A 17,412-nucleotide genomic window follows, 5' to 3' on the forward strand; every position below is an offset into this window, starting at 1 on the left:
AATTGCAGGGACATCCCTGGCAGTCCAGTGTTTAAGAATGAACACTTCCACTGCTGGGGGAAGAGGTTTGATCGCTGGGCAGGGACTAGGGTTCCACATGCCATATGGAATAGGCAAGAAAATCTAGACGATAACAAGGGGCCAAAACTTGAGTTTGGTAATGAGATTTTAGGCCCACACCAAAAGCACAGTCCATGAAAGAAAATAATAAGCTGAACCTTGTTAATATTAAAAACTTCTATCTGCAAAATATACTAATAAGAGAATGAAAAAGAAAGGTCACGAAAGGGTAGTTATAAATCTATTTGCAGGGAAAGAATGGAGACACAGACGTAGAGAACGGGCATGTGGACACATCAGGGGAAACAGACAGTGAGACAAATTGAGAGAGTGGCGTGGACAAATATGCACTACCATGTGGACAACAGGCATGAGGGGGAAGTTGCTGGGTGACACAGGGAATCAGCTCTGTGACGATCTAGAGGGGTGAGGTCGGGGGTGGGAGGGAGGTTCATGAGGGAGGGGATATATGTATACTTACAGCTGCTTCATACAAGAGAACTTGACACACCATTTACTTTTCTTCTACTTAAAAATAATTGTTAAAAAATCTATGAATTTAAAAACTAGAAAAAAAATCTGGAGAAGTACATATAGCCACTAGAATTATATACAATGCCAAATGAATGAAAGTCAGAAGTAATGAAAAGCAAAAGATGACAGTAACAATTTGATTCTCAAATTAAAAATCTTAGAAAACAGGACAGAAAATATTCAAACATGTAAGAGACTTCAAAAATCTGGAATAAAAAAAGATCACGACAGTAAAATCATCCAGTTGGTCTGGAAGAATCAACAATTACTTACACCAAGTAACAGAAAATACACCATAAACAGAAGCAACCATAGAAAAAATTTACCTACAAAGAAACTTTAGAAAAATGTATATAGTCTTCATGGAGGCAACAAGAAGAAATTTTCTGAGAGTCTTAGGAAAAAGAAGGGTCAAACAGAATAGTATGTTATGTACAGTCATGAAGGACAGACATTGTAAGACTGTCAATTTTCTGTAACTCCTTTACAGATTTAGTACCACATTCAGAATAGCTGAGACCACAGTGAAACACGGTCTGCTGCTTTTTGTACCCAGAAGTAACCACGGAAATCTTATGGAAGGAATAAAGAAAACTATTAACAAAAGTGAAAACATAAAATTAAATAATCCCTGATGGACAGTTAGTCTCCACTGGACTTGACCCTATGTGTAAAATTAAATAATCCCTGATGGACAGTAAGTCTCCACTGATCTTGACCCTATGTATGCTCAGGTGGGGGAGTACTTAAGAGACTGGCACAGATGTCCAGGCTGCAAGGGAAGCAGACAACAGGATGAGCTGCAAAAGGCTTTAAACTTGAGCCCTGCATTCTTCCACTCTGCCCTGAGATGATGACTCTCCACTGCTTCACTGAAGGAATCTGAGGCAGCATCTCCAAGGCCCCATGCCAGGACCATGGGGCACCAAAGTTTGGCTTGGATGTGGCAGTATGGCCCAGATCATGAAATAAGCAGCACAAAGTTTGTTGTGTGTGTGCTTAGTTCCTCAGTTGTGTCTGACTCTTTGTGACCCCATGGACTGTAGCCCACCAGGCTCCTCTGTCCAAGGGAAACTCCAGGCAAGAATACTAGAGTGGGTTGCCATGCCCTCCTTCAGGGGGTCTTCCCAACCCACAGATTGAACCCAGGTTCAATCCCACACCACAGGCAGATTCTGTAGTGTCTGAGCCACAACGGAATGCCAGTGGATGAGAACTGACCCTTTTAAATGATCACCTTAATAGATTATCACCCAGAGACTAAAAGAGAAAAGTTAGTATCACAGTAATTGTACAAAAGGACAGAACATCATCTCAGAACTTTTGAGCAATGACCCTGCAGTCAACTGAGAGCCCACAGTGAGAACTGTCAGGCTATGGAGCCCCTTCACTTGCTCTTCTGGAATTGTATGAGCATGGTTGGGGACCAGGGTGGACTTATAACAGAAAGGGAAGGATTTCCAGGCCTTGTCAGCAGTCAATATGAATGAAGTTTCTGAGTGAGATGTGAGGGGTTCCACACCACAGAAGACAGTCTCCCATCCTTCCCTCTCAGATCATCTTACCAGTAGCAGCCATTTCCAGAAGCCTTGTGTAGAAACGGCGAGATGAGACGTATGTGCACTTCATACCAGGAGACTCAGGGGTTCACATCTTCGATATGAAGCCTTGGCCTCAGGTCAGCAGATGGGACGTAGCCCAGCATCTACAGGGGTTAAGGGAAGGCATGGAGAACGACAGAGCACTGCTTACTACAGAAGAGGGAGCCCAAGAGAGCCTTCGGTGTTGGTCTCATGGGCTCCAGGAAGGCTGTTAGGCTTGGGCTCCCCAATTCTTCCCGCTGGGGGTGCTGACACAAGTGAGATGCATGGAGTGAGCCAGCTGACAGTTCAGGACAGGGACGTCCCAGGACCCCTTAAGAGTCAAGGGAAGTCCATTTGTCAATCCTGTGAGAAGCTCCCACGGAACCCCGCCTGTCCAGGTCCCGCCCCTGCTCTCCTCCTGGAGCCCAGATGCACATGATAGGAAGTGACGTCCTCCTAAGCACGCTGGGGGAGCAACGCCATCCTTGACAGTGCTGTTATCTCTGAGAAGTGCTGTTGCTGGTGGCCAGAGGGAACAGTCCCAAGTGTCATCGGGTGTCGAGATCGGAGGAGACATGAGTTACGAGTGCAGAGATAAGTCTCTGCACCCCGAGTTCCTTTTCCCTCTAAAAAGAGGGGGCCTCACAGCCTCCGGTGACCTTACCCCTGCACTCAGACCAGAGGATCCAGCCTAGCTTAGGCCCAAGACCATCGACTAACCCCTAGGGGGTCTCGGGAAAGAATGCCTCGGTCAGGCTCTGCTGGACCCCAGCTCCGCTCAGTAGATGGAGAGCCATGAGCCCCGTGGAGTGAAGGAGGGACCCTAGAGGGGACTGAGGGTCCATACACCAGAATGGCAACCATGTCTAACCCCTGACTCACCGCAATTTGGCTGTGGATCATCTGGGCAGCCGCTGGGCAGCTCAGCATTTAATGCTGAGGGGCTCCCTCACTGTGACCTCGGACGCGGGACACTCAGAGAAGAGGGAACTTTGGCCTGAGGGGCTGGCAGCTGGTCAGTAAAGGGAGGATGTCAGGGTTCGTGAAGAGTCAGGATGAGCACCATCCTCCCCGACAAACGGGTGACTCAAGACCCTCCCTTGTGCTCAGCGCTTCCTCCCAGCCAAATATCGGGAAGGGGGCAGCGGTGTGAGAGGGGAGATTGAAGCCTGGTTGTGAAGGTGCAGCCACGAGACAGCAGAAGTGAAGGTCCTGGGACCCTTCAGTGGGGGGCTGAGTATGCCCTCCTCTCTTCGTCTGGGGTGACAGGGAAGGTGGCAGCGTCAATTTCAGACAGGAGAGGGAATGGGCTGGGTGTGGGAGAGGGGGCATCTCGCACCAATTTTCATCCTGACTCTGAATGTCAGCTGAGAGGACCTGCCTCCCCTGCCAGTCCCCACTGCCGCCCCCCACCCCTTCTAATGCCCAGGCAGAACTGTCTGCTGTGCCCCAGGGCTCACTCTCCCTTGCTACTCAGCGGTTTCAGGGGACTGGCTGACCAGGAGAACGGGAGCCCTGTGGGTCCTAGAGCACTGGCCTCGAGGACCCTCAGAGGCGGCTTCCATTCAAGCCAGGGAGGATTCTCCTCGCTGAAGGTTCTCACAGCATGTCCTTGTCCCCCCCTCCAGGTGCCTTCCTGCCTGCTTTCCTGCCCACACTCCCACCTGCAGTCCCTGACCTGCTGTCACCATGCCTCGGAGGCACAAGAGCAAGTCCCATGCCTGAGGGAAAAGCCACCAGGTCCAGGGGGACACTCAGGAGGCCCAGGCCAGTGCTGCTGAAGCCCCAAAGGAGTAGTGCCCCTCCTCCCCCTCTTCTGCCTCTCAGGGTTCTCCCACGAGCTCCCCTGCTGCTGGTGATCACCAGGATCTTCAGGGAGCCATTGCCCCTAGCTCTCCTGATGCAGGGCCTTCATGTGCAGGATCTGGTGAAGGTGCCCAGGGCCCCGAGGAGGAAAGTGCAGGTGCCTCCCAGGAAGCCCCTGCCACTCAGAGCACTCACAAAGATCCTCTGGCCAGGAAGGCCAGGATACTGGTGGAGTTCCTGCTGGAGAAGTACACCAAGAAGGAGCCCATCATGTACAGCGCCCTAATGAAAATCGTTAGCAGGAAGTACAGGCAGCACTTCCCTGAAGTCCTCAATACAGCCTGTGAGCACGTGCAGCTGGTCTTTGGCCTGGAGATGAAGGAAGTCCACCATAGAGGGAACATCTACACCCTCATCAGGAAGCTCAACCTCGGGGGAAACGATTGTCTGCCTGATGAGGGAGCACTGCCCAAGTCCGGGCTCCTCATGGTGCTCCTGGGGGTCATCTTCATGAATGGTAACCGCGCCACCGAGGAGGAGATCTGGGAATTCCTTAGTATGTTGGGGATCTATGCTGGGAGGAGGCACTGCATCTTTGGAGAGCCCAGAAGGCTCATCACCAAAGATCTGGTGCAGAAGGAGTACCTGAACTACCGCAAGGTACCCAAAAGTGATCCTCCACACTATGAGTTGCTGTGGGGCCCGAGAGCTTGTGCTGAGACCAGTAAGATGAAAGTACTGGAGGTTCTAGCCAAGTTCCACGGTAGGGTCCCTAGTTCCTTCCCAGACCTCTATGATGAGGCTCTGAGAGATCAGGAGGAGAGAGCAGGGCGGAGAGTTGCGGCCAGGGCTCCCACCATGGCTGAGGCCAGTGCCCCTTCCAGGGCCAAGTCCTGCAGCTCCTCACACGTCTGGGGAGAGGGGCAGGGCACTTTGTTCCGTTTGTGTTGGAAGAGAGCAGTTAAGCTGCTAAATAGTGCACAGTAGTAGGGGTGGAGGGAACAAAACCCATATCTTCTTGCAGTTTTAAATGGTAAGCGAGTTTAGGCCTATTTTATTTTAACAAAATATACATCTCTTTTCTTGTATCCATATGAGAAATATCTAATGAACAATGATTTAAAGTAGAAAGGTAAAGAGGTGAAGGAGCTGTTTTGTATTTTCAAATGTTCTTACTTTTGATAAGGTTTATTGTGCTTCAGAATTCAAATGTATGAATCATATAAATCATAGTTTCCAGCTGTTTTAATGTTTTAAAAGTTTGGGTATTTGTAAAACACACTCAAAGTACTGAATATATTGTTCACAATGCAAACAAGATAACATGACATTAGAAGAAAATTTTTCTTGAAGAGTAGTCAAGCTTCTAAAGAGTGCATGGTAGAGGGGGTTAAATCACATTTCTTTCGATCACATTTCTCTTTCTGTTTCACTCGAGTAACTTCTACATATTTTTTGTTTCGTGTTTTTTTTTTTCAAATATTTTTACTTCTAAGAGGTTGTTTGTCCTCAGAATATTAATTTGGTAATGATATTGCTGTTATGTTCATTGCTGTTTTAAAAGTTTTAAAGGTATACAGTTTTGGTAGATATAAAAGAAATTCAGGAGCCATCTAAGTTGTCTTTATGATCTGAAAGTAGGTAACATAGCACTTCAAGAGTGATTTTCATCCTAATGTGAAAGAAGACCACAGAAACTATTGAGAAACAAAAAGAAAATGGGGAAAAGAATAGAGTAAAAAGGCTTTATGTTGTGGTTTACCTTATTTCTTTGAAACTTTCTTTTAGTAAAAATAAAAAAAATACTTTGACTTATTTAGCTCATTTAAGAATATTTGTTTCTTTTGTCCTAATTCACTGCATATTCTCTGCTCTCTCCTGGATTAAAAGTAAACTCAGATGGGAAGGTGGTATTTGAGGGGTTCATAGTAATCATAACTTCCATTTATTACAAACCAATACTTCTTACTCAGTATGCCACTGCTTTATATGTAGTACATGCATTCCAGCATTCATGCAGGATCGGATTTAGCAGAGTCCATTTATGGATGGATAACTTGCAAATTTCTCAAGTTCACAAACTGATGAAGTGACCTTCCTAGGACTAGTCCTCTGAGCTGGATTAGTGCAGAGCCCACAATGTGCCACTTCTCCCAGCCTAAGCCAGACATTATGTCTTTTCATTCATTTTTCCTCTAAACACTCCAAAAAATGTGTCTCATTGGATACATGGGGCCCTCTCCCAAAGAATTGTTTTGGGATAAAGTTTAAAAAATGCTGATAAATGAATGGTATGAAAGAAGACAAAACTACTCAGGGACAATGTGGTCATGAGCACATGCAATGTCAGATACTCTGAAAAGATAAATATGCCCTCATTTATCTTTCCTGATTCTCAGGGACATAAAGCCTTAGCTTAAGTGCCGTGTCCTCAGGTCAATGGATGGAAGAGTCCCAGCCTCTGACAGTTATCAAGGGGAAGATTTTAGAACACTAGGGGTCCCACAAACTATATCCTGCTTCTTGCCTTGTGTGGCCATGGGGAGAGCAGTCTGTCTGAGTTGTGCCTTCCTTTCCTGCAGGGCAAAGGTGGAGGGGTTCTCAGGGTGTTGATTGCCTTGGACTTGTGGCAGCAGCTCCAATTCTGCCAAGTAGGAGATCTTAATAGGCCTTCTTAGCATTTATAGTGAGGACACTGGGTGCTGATGAGTGGACCCCCCCATAGCAAGGGGGACGTCACAGAGGAACAAGCAGGGGTAGCTAGGGAGTAGCTCTCTCACCTCCCCTTCTGTTGTCTCAAGAAGGCGAAAGCCTTGGCCACAGGCCAGCTGATTCAGCCAGTAGAGAGGGTGGATTCTCATATGCTACCGCTAGTCAAGGTAAGAAACCTGATCTAAGACTGGGGGGCCACTGACTCCAGAAGAGAGTGGAGCCTTAGAATATTTTCCTCCTCAGAGGGCCCCAGTAGCTTTGCACACATCTGGTTCATCCTGTCTTCCAATCCAGAACTTCCAAGAAAGTAATGGCTTTGTTCTGAGGAGCACAGCCTCAGGTGAGTGGAGGCTGCAGTCTGGGTCTTGTCAGGAGTGAGGATGAGGTCCCTGAATGGGGGGCAAGAGGACCACTCAGCCCAGAACAGGGGAGACTGTAGAGGCCCACCCCTGATGTCAGCCCTATGAGACCCAGGAGAAAGCTTTCTTGCTGAAGTGCTTCTCTTTCCGCTGGAGTAGTTTCAGGGAGGTGAGAGCCTTGGTCTACTGGGAGAAGCCTCACTTCAGTACAGAGTGGAAAACTAGTGACTCCACATGAGGATAAAGGAACTGTACCTAGAACACAGCCCTGCCCCTCTACACCTCGCACTGGCAAATTTGGGAATGTGGGCATGATGCACCCATCACATTTCTTTTTAGAGCATCTCAGGAGGTTAGGCCCTGGGGTTCAGGGGTCAACCTCAGGAGGAAATCCAGGTCATGCCAAGAGTCATGTAGAGGACCATAAGGACTAAAGGAACCTTTCACACTATACCACTTGTATAGAATGCCTCCCCTAGGGTCAGCCATGAGTGACCACAGGTTGGCAGCCCTCACATCCTCTGAGGAGGTCTCAGGGAATTTAAGGGTGTAGCATGAGGGGACAGGTCTTGTTAGGAGATGGGAAGTCAGTGTGAGGACCTGGAGAGAGGACAGTAATAGTGAATAGAGAGGAAATACAGGACTACCTAGGAGTCTGACTGAGGACAGGTGCAGCCAGCCATCAGTAGGCCTCAATTACCAGTCACAGCTTTCTGTCCTAGGAGACCACAGGTAAATGTGGTAAGTTAGGCAACCTCTGCTTTCTTCTATTGGGTCTCAGAGAGTTGTGAGCCTTACTCTGAGCACATGTCCTCAGGTAAAGAGACAGGAGCTGCAAGACCTCCCAGCAGTTCCCAGAGGACACCTGGTCATTTCTCTAGAGGATCTTCAGGTAACCCTTGATGTGGCAGGGAAGACAGTTCTTTCATACGTGCATCAGCTACTCTGTGCAGACTGATTTCCCTGGGCTTTTGTCCTTCAAATCCTCCATGATAATGGGAATTGAAGGAAGGCCCCAAACCAAGTGGCATGCCCCTCCTCTCAAGTTCTTGCTAGGAAAGTTTACTTTTGATGTTTCTGCACATGCACGACTGCCCCTTCCACTTGTTGGGAAGAAAATTGCTCACTAAATTCTAGGCAATAGTCCAAGCTGGAGACCTTCATTAGAAGGCTCCCACCAAGAGAAATGACAGCTCTTGGCTGGGGGAGCCTTCCTCCGTATGACAGGGATAGAATAGCATAGGATACAGGTAGCTTTCCACGGTGACTCTGTGGAAAAGCATCCACCTGCAATGCAGGAGATGAAGGTTTGATGCCTGTTCTGGAACATCTCCTGGAAGAGGAAGTGGCTACCCATTCCAGTATTCCTGCCTGGAGAATCATATGGACAGAGAACCTGGAGTGCTACAGTTCATGGGGTTGCAAAGAGTCAGAAATAAATGAGGGCTTGAGCACAGACAGACAGACAGGTAGATCTAGAAGTCTAGGAGGGGAATCAGTACAGTTCAGTTTAGTTCAGTTGCTCAGTCGTGTTCAACTCTTTGCGACCCCATGAACTGCACCACGCCAGGTCTCCCCGTCCATCACCAACTTAGAGAAACCTAGGAACCATTGGTAGACTGTTGTAAGTTAACACTGTTCAAGAAAGGCATCAGAATGTTGTGGAAGAAGGCAGGTTTGTTTAAATATAAAGCCATAATTCGTACATGAGATGTCACCCAGGCCTTTAGGAAAAAGAAGAATGACACCAGCCTTCTATTGATTTGAAGAAGTTGTACAGTAATCCAAGTTTGACCTCATAAGGTCAGACACTCTCCTGCTCCAAATGAATTGGGAGGGAGTGATGTAAGCCTGACCTCTATTCAAAGAGGGCAGTCTTTCCTACTCCTCCACTTTCCATTGACTATAAAATGTATTCCACTTAATCTTCCAGGCAGAGTTCCATCACCTGCCTTCTTGTATCTTTTACAAGCATTCTATATAAATAAATCTATTTCTTGCCTAACACTTTGCCTGTTGCTGAATTCCTTCTGTGCTGAGACACAAACAATGTGAGCCACAGTACATCCAGTAAGTGATTCTAAATAAAAGACCATGGTTCAAGACTCAAACTGGATTTTGGGGAGGGGGGGAGGTTGGAGTCCTGGCCATGTGGATTTTAGTCCAAACCTGATGTGATAGGTTTCAGGTGGAGATCATCTCCATGCCACCACATTGGAAATTTTATACTATGGTCTGTTATACTGGTTCATAGGGCTAGAATTAAAGTCATGTTCTTCTGCACCTAGACTCCCAATATCTTTGCCTTTGGGTGTCCAAATCCAGACACTGTATGCCATGAATGCCTCCACTTTGTGTTTGTAAAATTCAAGCTGAGTGTGTCTACAGGATAGGTAGAGAATGGACAAAGAAAAAAAAAAATTGAGCTAAAAATTTTCTGGCTGCCTTCCGAAATATGGCTGTCCTGGTGCCTCAGAGGGTAAAGAATCTACCTGAAATGGCAGGAGACTGGGGTTTGATCCCTGGATTGGGAAGTTCCCCTGGAGAAGGGAATAGCAACCCACTCCAGTATTCCTGCCCAGAGAATACCATGGACAGGGATCCTGGAGGGCTACAATCCATGGGGCCACAATGAGTCAGACATGACTTAGAGACTGAACAATAACAGCAATCTCCTAACACTTCTTCTACTTTACCACTTCTTGCTGCAACTAGTGAAGCCCATGTGTCCTAGAGCCTGTGCTCTGCAGTAAGAGAAGCCACCACAATGAGAAGCCAGTGCACCCCAATGAAGGGTAGCCCCTGCTCCTCGAAACTAGAGAACACACACACAGCAGAAAGAGCCAGCCCAACCAAAATGAAATACATAATGTCTTAAAAAAAAATAATCAGGGAAGCCACAACAGCCCCTGGGGCGAGAACTGAACCATATTCTGCCCAGCAAGATCACAGGTGAGGGATGCCACAGCCATGTAAAGGCCATAAGGGAATTCAGTGACACCGGAAGGCCCTTATGAGCATTAGTCATTTCCTTTTCAGATGGGTAACTGTCCATTGCTGAAGACTTGCCCTTAGGATTCCAGCGAGGTCCCTTATGTCCAAGTCTTCCTTGCCTTTAGGAAAAACTCTGAACTTTGAAAGGCTTGCCAGGTAGACTCTGCTGGCTTCGCAATGCTTAATTTGTCTACAAAAGCCCTTCCCCTTCTCCTGATGATACTAACCATCAGCCAGCCCCTGAGCCCTGTTCACAGGAACTCTTTCTGGGCAAAAGAAGGAGCCTCTTGGACCACAGACCTCTCTTCATTATACTCAGCATTGAACACCACTGCTCCCACTCCCCATCACCAATGCTTTGCCCTCTAACCTGGGCTTCCAGAACTCCTTAAACACTACCCGCCTCAGGAAGTCATAGGGCCCACCAGACTTCCATAAGAATCCAAGTTCCCTACTCCATGCAGGATCTCAGTTGGATAAAACAAGATTAAGGAAAATTCTCAGATGACCCAAAAAATATCTAGACAAGTTTAGACATCTATGACTTTTGAGTTAACCCAGAAGGACATTTATATCATCCTTGCTCAGACACTCTCTCAGGCAGAAAGGACAACTATATACAGATTCTGCACTCAGCTAGGAGACAGCTATCACATGACAAACTCCCAACCATTTCCCATGGGAAAAATGGCTGTTGCCTGTTCAGAATCTAATTGGGAGTGTAATACTTGAGCCAGGTTAGCAGCCAGGGATGCTTTGTCTTCCTTTTCCCCACCTGAACACTGGTGGTCAGAGCACACCCAGAGAGGCTCCCTGTTCTGGCCAACGACCACCACTAGGTTTCCAGCCACGTCAGGACCAAGCAAGACAAAGTGCCAGCATGGGGTGGCATAGGTGACTAGACCTAAACGGTGACTACTGTAACCCAGGGTTCATGATGCCATATTTATAAACAATAGCACTGTGGTTTCTGTCTTCCCTCCCACTCCATGGATTTTGCTTGGGTACTTATGGGTAACTGCCTGCACACTAGGAGAAAAGTTATATAACCTAAAACTGTCCATCAATTTGTCACTCAAATGACACAGGACACACATGACCCTACCACATGGCAGGACCGCTTCTGGTTTCCAGACAGCCTGCTCTCATCCTTCTCAGGAGTATAATTTTCCTCTGCCTCATAAAACTGCTACTTAAAACTTCTCTGTTTCTCTAATGAATTCTTTCTTTTTGCTAGGACAAAAACAGGAAATCAGAATTCCACTGGTGAAAATATGGATCACATATTTATTACTGTTTTACAGGTTCCAGTTAACATTTTTATATTTTATAATGCAAATTTAGAAACTTTTGATTGCTGTGTGAACTAGAACAAGAAAACACAGCAAAGGAAGAGGGATTTTCATGCAAATTTGAAGAGAATCTGTGCTAAAAACAACTTCAGTTCAGTTCAGTCACTCAGTCGTGTCCGATTCTTTGTGACCCCATAAATTGCAGCATGCCAGGCCTCCCTGTCCATCACCAACTTCGGAAGTTCACTCAAATTCACGTCCATTGAGTCGGTGATGCCATCCAGCCATCTCATCCTCTGTCATCCCCTTGTCCTCCTGCCTCCAATCCCTCCCAGCATCAGAGTCTTTTCCAATGAGTCAGCTCTTCGCATGAGGTGGCCAAAGTAATGGAGTTTCAAATAACTTAGGTCAAGTAAAAAAGAAAATAAAAAGTAAAGTTTGGTAAGTTTTTGGTTTTGTTAAATTGTTTTCATATTCCTTTTTAGTAAAAGTATTTCCTTAGAATATTCAAGATTGTGGTAGAAATTAAATAGTAATAAAGTAGACAACTTTATCATTGTCACTCGTATTCCCAACCACTAATTGAGCATCTACTCCTTGGAATACTCCATGGCAGAACTGGGGATGGTAATAAAAAGAAGCCTGAGCCACTGTCCATAGTACTTTAGTGTCTAGGAGTTGCTGCCATATCAAGCAGATGGTGAGATACCCTTCGAGGCCTAAACAAGTGACAAGTTGAAACAAGGGATGAGAACGAGAGGAGGTTTCAGATTAGAGCTGCTGCTGCTGCTAAGTCACTTCAGTCGTGTCCGACTCTGTGTGACCCCATAGATGGCAGCCCACCAGGCTCCACCATGCTTGGGATTCTCCAGGCAAGAACACTGGAGTGGGTTGCCATTTCCTTCTCCAATGCATGAAAGTTAAAAGTGAAAGTGAAGTCGCTCAGTCGTGTCCGACTTTCAGCGACCCCATGAACTGTAGCCCACCAGGCTCCTCCAGCCATGGGATTCTCAAGGCAAGAGTAGTGGAGTGGGGTGCCATTGCCTTCTCCACAGATTACAGCAGTCAAAAGTAAATGCTTTGAGGCAAGGAATGTGGGCGCTTTGGAACACTGCAGTTCCCTTGAGGATGTAATATGAAGTTAGGTGGGTTGGTAGGCTAAATGAGGCTGAGTGAATTGAGGGCTGGGGGTGACCCTGAAAAGGCGGGGGGGGGGGGTTTAAATTGAGAAGCTGAAGAATGGAATGGAAGATTACCCTTGATTTTTACTTTGAGACTGTGGGTAAAACAGAGAGACTGTCCACCTGGGATAGGAATAAAATCGTTCTGTGCTCCTGCCCCAGTATAGGGAAACACAGTGCACAAACTGGGGATTTAACCCCACTGCCTCCAGGGTGTTTGCCGGAAAGAAGGATGGTATTTCCTTGAACTGAGATATCTAATACCCACTGTCACAGCACTCTCCACACTGGGGTCAGAGGCCACTACGTTAAAGAAGTGCCCTACTGCCTATTTCAAGCACAATTTGGGAAACTACAAATGAAGGCTACACTTTTGGTGTTGATGAAATTAATGAAAATAGGGGGTGGCGGTATGGATGAAAAGGCAGCTGGGAGGGAAGACCTTTGTCCTTGACACAAATTCTAGAGGTTCTGAGTAGCATCCAAGCAGGGGAGATTCCTCTACATTCAAATGACATATATACAAATGGGGAAATTTTATATAGTTTTAGTGTCTAAGCAGAACTTTAGTCATTCCAAAATTCCCACATATTTCTGATATCTCACACAAGTAAAAAAAAAAAAAAAGAACAAAACAATTCACAAACAGTTGATACTATGGTCTGTGGTCATAATTATCAGAGAAATAAACCTCATTCTTTGAAATCCATTATTGCAAGAGCTTCATAAATATCACATATATTACAATAGTCCTACAAAATAGGGTTTAGAAGACTCACTTTGCAAATTATTAATTTGGTAATATTCTCAAGTTCACAAGACTTGTGATAGAGCTGGAAATAGACCTTTGGTCTGCATCTATATAGAGGCCACACTGTTCCACTCCTCCCAGCCTGAGGCAGACCTAGTGTCCTCCAGTTCTCCTGTTATCTCACTACTCCAAACTGTATTTCAGAGGCTTCTGTTTCAAGACGGTGGTGTAGGAGGATGTCTGTTCATCTCCTCCTGCACCATAACTGCAACTAGCTATTGAACAACTATCAACAGGAGGACGCTGGAACACACCAAAAATGATACCCCACGTTCAAAGAAAAAGTGGAAGTCGCAACAACATAATAGGAGGGGTACAATCACAATGAATTCAAATCCCATACCCTCTGAGTAGGTAACTGGAGAACAAAAATACCAAAGAAGATCTCCCACGATTGTGAAAGCTCTGCACCTCACATCAAACAACCCAGCCTGCGGTTCTGACAAAGGGACTTGGAATTCCCTGGTCATCTGACCTTGAAGGGCAGTGAGATTTGATCATAGGACTGCCAGACAAGTAAGGGAAACTGACACACCACTCTTGGAGGGCACAAACAAAGTCTCACATGCACCAAGACACAGAGAAAAGGAGCATTACTCCACAGGAGTAATGTAATCCTACCTCCAAGTGTTCAACAGTCTCCTGTGGAGGCATGGGTCAGCTGGGGCTCACCACAGGGATGGGGGCACTGGCAGAAGCAGTCCTAGAGGTCCTCCTTGGTGTAAGCCTTCTTACAGGTCGGCATTAACTCTGCCATAGAGACCACAGATCCATAATTCAAAAAGACACAAGCACTCTAGTGTTCACTGCAGGACTGTTTACAACAACCAGCACATGGAAGAGACGTAGATGCACATCGACAGATGCAAATATAAAGAAGCTGTGGAAGGCACATGCGATGGAATATTGTTTTTGTTATTTTGTCGCTAAGTTGTATGTGATTCTTCTCAGACCCCAAGGACTGTAGCTCACTAGAATCCTCTGTCCTTGGGATTTCCCGGGTAAAAATACTGGGGTGTGTTGCCACTTACTTCTTCAGGGTATCTTCGTGACCCAGAGATTGAATCCACGGCTTCTCCAACGGCAGGCAGATTTTTTACCATTGACCCACCAGGGTAGCCCAGTGGAATATTACTCAGCCATGAAAACGAACAAAATTGTGTCACTGTTAGAGAGCTGGATGGACCTAGAGAGGGTCATACAGAGAAGGGAGTCAGAAAGAGAAAAACAAAGGTTGAATATGCATTTATATATGTGGCATGGAGAAGAATGGCACAGGTGACCCTATTTCAAAGCAGAAATGAAAACAGTGATATAGAGAACTAATGTATGGTACCAAGGGGGAAAGAGTTAGGGTGGGAGGAATTAGAATATTGGGATTGACACATACACACTAATGATACTATGTATAAAATAGACAACTGTTGGGAATATACTGTATAGCACAGGGAAGTCTCCTTAATTCACTGGGATATCCTCAATGCGAGGGAAATCCAATGTGAGGATATATGTATATGTATGTCTGATTATTTTAAGTGTGGAACAGAAGCTAACACAACATTGTAAAGCAACATACTGCAAGAAATATTTGCTGCCATTGACTCGAAATAGTGACTGTAAATGTACTTTTATTTAAACATTCCATGGTTTTCCAAAGAACAATGCAAAGTAAATCAGATTTTTCCTCCATAGGCTGTTATTTCACACAGTGTTTTTATATGTTAACATGTATCTTTCAAAATGTACATGCCATACAAAGGAAACTAGGATTAATAACTTTTTAAATTTCTCTTCTTTACTGTAATTGTTTTTACTTTCCTAGTTAGTATGGGGGAGCAAAATATGCCATCTCAAAATGTCTCTTTTGATACACAGATTATTCTAACTGAAAACAATCAAGGCCAAAAGACTCAGAAAGGAACTTGACCTCTGGCCTAACTGCCTGAAAGAACTTAGGCAAAGGTCCTGTTCCCTGAAGAGAACTATGACCAGAGATAGCTGCAAAGATTATGGGCAAGGTGTGGTGGCGAAATCTTGGCAGGGCCTAGAGATGAGAGTCCACTCTGTGGCCCGGGGTCTCTGCCCGGCACAGAAAACATATGTTTACCAACATTCCCTTTCCCATTTCCATGTGAACTGCCTTCCTATCCTTTCAAGTCCCAAAGAACTACCATTAAAATTTTCTTTTCTCTTTGGGTCTGGGCTTTGGCCATGTTGATGAGTTATTCAGTTTTCCTGGGTCTCTCTCACAGCTATGTGTTATTATACTTATATTTTATCCTATTAATCTCTCTCACATCAATTTAATTCTTCGACAACCCACAAAAACCTAGAAGGGCAGAGGGAAGTTTCATCTTCCTCCATATTAGCTACATCTCACATATTTCTCTCTGTGTTCAAAATCCTTAATGAGGTATTCAATAACAATCTAATGGCTACAAATGTCATTAATGATTTTACTCATATTGATACAATTACATATTTCTTTAGGCTTTTCTAATTTTTATTTATTTACTGACCATTACCCTGCCCAATAGAGCAAGAGCCAGGTTTCCTCATAGCCTGTCCCTCCCATCAGCAAGCTTCCAGAAGCCACTTAAACTCATTCTTCAGAAGGCAGCCTGAAGAACTACAATGCCCTATCCTCTAGAGCTAAAACCACAATCACACTAAGCTAACCTAAATGATCACGTGCATCACACCTTTGGGTAACTCAAAAGCTACAGGCCAGGCTTTGCAGGGCCACCCAAGGTGGACGGGTCATGGTGGAGAATTCTAACAAAATGCGGTCCACTGGAGAGAAGAATAGCAAACCACATCAGTAGCCTTGCCTCGAGAACCCCGTGAACATCATGAAAAGGCAAAAAGATATGATACCAGGAGATCATACCAGGGGGAGATACCTGAGTCCCCCAGGTCAGTAGGTGTCTAATATGCTATTGGGGAAGAGCCCAGAAATAGCTCCAGAAAGAATGAAGAGACTGGGCCAAAGTCAAAATGATGCTTCGTTGTGGACGTGTCTGGTGGTAAACGTAAAGTCCGATGCTGTAAAGAACAGTAATACATAGGAACCTTGAATGTTAGGTCCATGAATCAATGGAAATTGGTCAAGCAGGAGATGGCAAGAGGGACCGTCAACATTTTAGAAATCAGACAACTAACATGGACAGGAATGGGTGAATTTAATTGAGATTACCATTGTATCTGTGGGCAAAAATCCATTAGAAGAAATGGACCAGTCTCATAGTCAAAAAGACTGCGAACTGCAGGTACTGGGTGCAGTGTGCACAAGGACAGAATGATCTTGGTTCATTTCCAAGGCAAAGCATTCAGCATCACAGTAATTCAAATCTGTGCTCCAACCACTGATGCCAAAGAAGCTAGAGTCCAGTGGTGCTATGAAGATGTACATCACAGCCTAGAACTACCATCCCCCCCAAATCTCCTCTTCATAATAGGGGACTGGAATGGAAAAGTAGGAAGTAAAGGAAGAGCTTGCAGCTGAAGATGGAGAAGCTCTAGATAGTCTGCATAAACATGACCCGGAGCTCACTCTGCCTCAGATCATATGCTCCTTACTGCAAAATACAGACTTAAGTTGGAGAAAGTAGAGAAAACCACTAGGCCATTCTGATATGACCTAAATCAAGTTCCTTATGGTTATACAGTGGAGGTGAGGAATAGTTTCAAGGGATATGATCTGGTAAGAAGACTGCCTGAAAAACTAAAGATGAAGGTTCAGAACAAGGTATAGGAGGTAGTAACCAAAACCATCCACATGAAAAAGAAATGAAAAAGGCTAAATAGTTGTCTGTGGAGGCCTTACAAATACCAGAGAATGAAGGGAAGCAAAAGGCAAAGGAAAGATATAGCAATCTGAATGCAGATTTCCAAAGAACAGCAAGGAGTAACAAGAAAGAATTTTCAAGTGAGCAATGCAAAGAAATAGAGGGAAAAAATAGAATGGGAAAGACTACAGTTCTCTTCATGAAAATTAGAGATACCAAGGGAACATTTCATGCAAAGATGGGCACAATAAAAGACAGAAACTATAGGGACAGAACAGAAGCAAAAGATTTT

At 45.3% G+C, this 17,412-nt stretch overlaps 1 protein-coding gene across 1 annotated transcript; it reads left to right on the forward strand.

The window, feature by feature from the left end:
- The first annotated feature begins 415 nt into the window (after positions 1–415).
- LOC112582296 (melanoma-associated antigen B4-like) lies at positions 416–4,970 on the forward strand. The gene is made up of 4 exons (XM_025276862.3): positions 416–486; positions 2,689–2,831; positions 3,806–3,885; positions 4,005–4,970. The coding sequence occupies exons 1-4, from the start codon at positions 416–418 to the stop codon at positions 4,968–4,970; spliced, it is 1,260 nt and encodes a 419-aa protein (XP_025132647.1).
- Positions 4,971–17,412: the final 12,442 nt, after the last annotated feature.

The sequence above is a fragment of the Bubalus bubalis genome, chromosome X (genome assembly GCF_019923935.1).
Source record: "Bubalus bubalis isolate 160015118507 breed Murrah chromosome X, NDDB_SH_1, whole genome shotgun sequence".
NCBI lineage: Eukaryota > Metazoa > Chordata > Mammalia > Artiodactyla > Bovidae > Bubalus > Bubalus bubalis.

What these genes read in the sequence shown, in the direction of transcription:
- LOC112582296 (XM_025276862.3), top strand. Translation starts at nt 416, where the DNA reads ATGTGGACAACAGGCATGAGGGGGAAGTTGCTGGGTGACACAGGGAAT. An exon ending in CTCTGTGACGATCTAGAGGG is followed by an intron (nt 487 to 2,688) that starts GTGAGGTCGGGG and finishes ATCTCTGAGAAG; the next exon opens with TGCTGTTGCTGGTGGCCAGA. An exon ending in AGGGGGCCTCACAGCCTCCG is followed by an intron (nt 2,832 to 3,805) that starts GTGACCTTACCC and finishes CCCCCCCTCCAG; the next exon opens with GTGCCTTCCTGCCTGCTTTC.